Genomic DNA, 1376 nt, shown 5'->3' on the forward strand with positions numbered 1-1376 from the left:
GACAGGTAGGAGGTGAGTTAAGGCCCAAGCAAAATCCAAACCCAGAATCCCAGCCAGCCTCACTCTGGTAGCTGAGAATGCCAGAAGCTCCAGGTCCATCTTACCTGCAGGGCCCTGCAGTATCTGATCTGCCCCTCCCTTATGGGTTCTGCTGGAACAGTCATGCTTTCCTCTGTGACAGCCCTGTGGTTGCCCACAGGACTTGACAAAACTTTCAGAGTTCTTTAAACACATTCAACTACCACTGGACCCTTCTGTGCACCTATCAGCTCTCCTGCTCGGAGGCCAAATTTGGTACTCTTTTTGGGGTGGGGAGGAAAAATGTGGAACCCAGCCACCCCAGAGAGGCCCTGGAGTGAAGCAGGGCAAGCTCTCCCCGCGGCTGGAGCACTGCCCTGGGCGTGGCCCAGCTGCCCGGCTAGTCCCTTCCTACAAGAATCTGCATGCTGCCTCCCTTCCTTGCTTCCTTCCTCTGAGTTCCTCCCTCACCAACCTACCTGGAGGCAGGTAATAAAGCAGGAGGAGGGAGATGGATGGATGGGGAGGGCGGAGAGCCACGTGGTTCCATAAAGCCCAGCTAGAGAGGGCCTGTCCCGGGAGTGTCCAGACTGCAGGAGTCAACGCTCGGAAGGTGGCCTGTCAGCCTTGTGAGCCGCAGCCGAAGCCGGAGTCGGAGCCGGGGCAGCAAGGCCCGGGAGAAGGCCATGCACCCAGGAGCGCCAGGACCAGGCCTCAGGGGCCTGAAGGGGGCCGAAGGCTCTGCCCAGGACTTGAGGAGCTCTTGCCTGGAGGCCGGGAGGGATTTTGGGGTGCTGAGGGAGAACGGCGGCCCCCGCGGCCTGGGCGAGGCAGAGGAGGTGGCGGGCAGCCGAAAGCGCAGCCGGCCGGTGCGGTCCAAAGCGCGGCGCATGGCGGCCAACGTGCGGGAGCGCAAGCGCATCCTGGACTACAACGAGGCCTTCAACGCGCTGCGCCGCGCGCTGCGGCACGACCTGGGCGGCAAGAGGCTCTCCAAGATCGCCACGCTGCGCAGGGCCATCCACCGCATCACGGCGCTCTCCCTCGTGCTGCGCGCCAGCCCCGCGCCCCGCTGGCCCTGCGGACACCTGGAGTGCCACGGCCAGCCCGCGCGCGCCGGGGACGCGGGGGACCCGGGCTCCAGCCCGCTGCAGCCTGCGCCTCCGCCCGCCGGGCCCTTCGCGCCGCGCTGCGCCTCGTGCTTCCCGCACACGCCCCTGGGACGGCCCAGGGCGGTGGCCCAGGCGCCGGGCGTGGCTCAGGCCTCGGGAACCTGGCGCCGCAGTCTCGGGGCTCCCTCTGCCTGGCCGCGGGGCCACCTGCGAGCCGGCCCCGGGCTGGGCTACCAGCACTCCTGA

General features: G+C 66.9%; 1 protein-coding gene across 1 annotated transcript; it reads left to right on the forward strand.

Annotated features, from left to right (window-relative positions):
* Positions 1 to 443: 443 nt before the first annotated feature.
* On the forward strand, positions 444 to 1376 carry BHLHA9 (basic helix-loop-helix family member a9). Its single transcript, XM_057713889.1, is given in 1 exon segment — positions 444 to 1376. A coding segment is annotated over 1 exon segment (933 nt).

This window comes from Hippopotamus amphibius, chromosome 17, assembly GCF_030028045.1.
Source record: "Hippopotamus amphibius kiboko isolate mHipAmp2 chromosome 17, mHipAmp2.hap2, whole genome shotgun sequence".
Lineage (NCBI taxonomy): Eukaryota > Metazoa > Chordata > Mammalia > Artiodactyla > Hippopotamidae > Hippopotamus > Hippopotamus amphibius.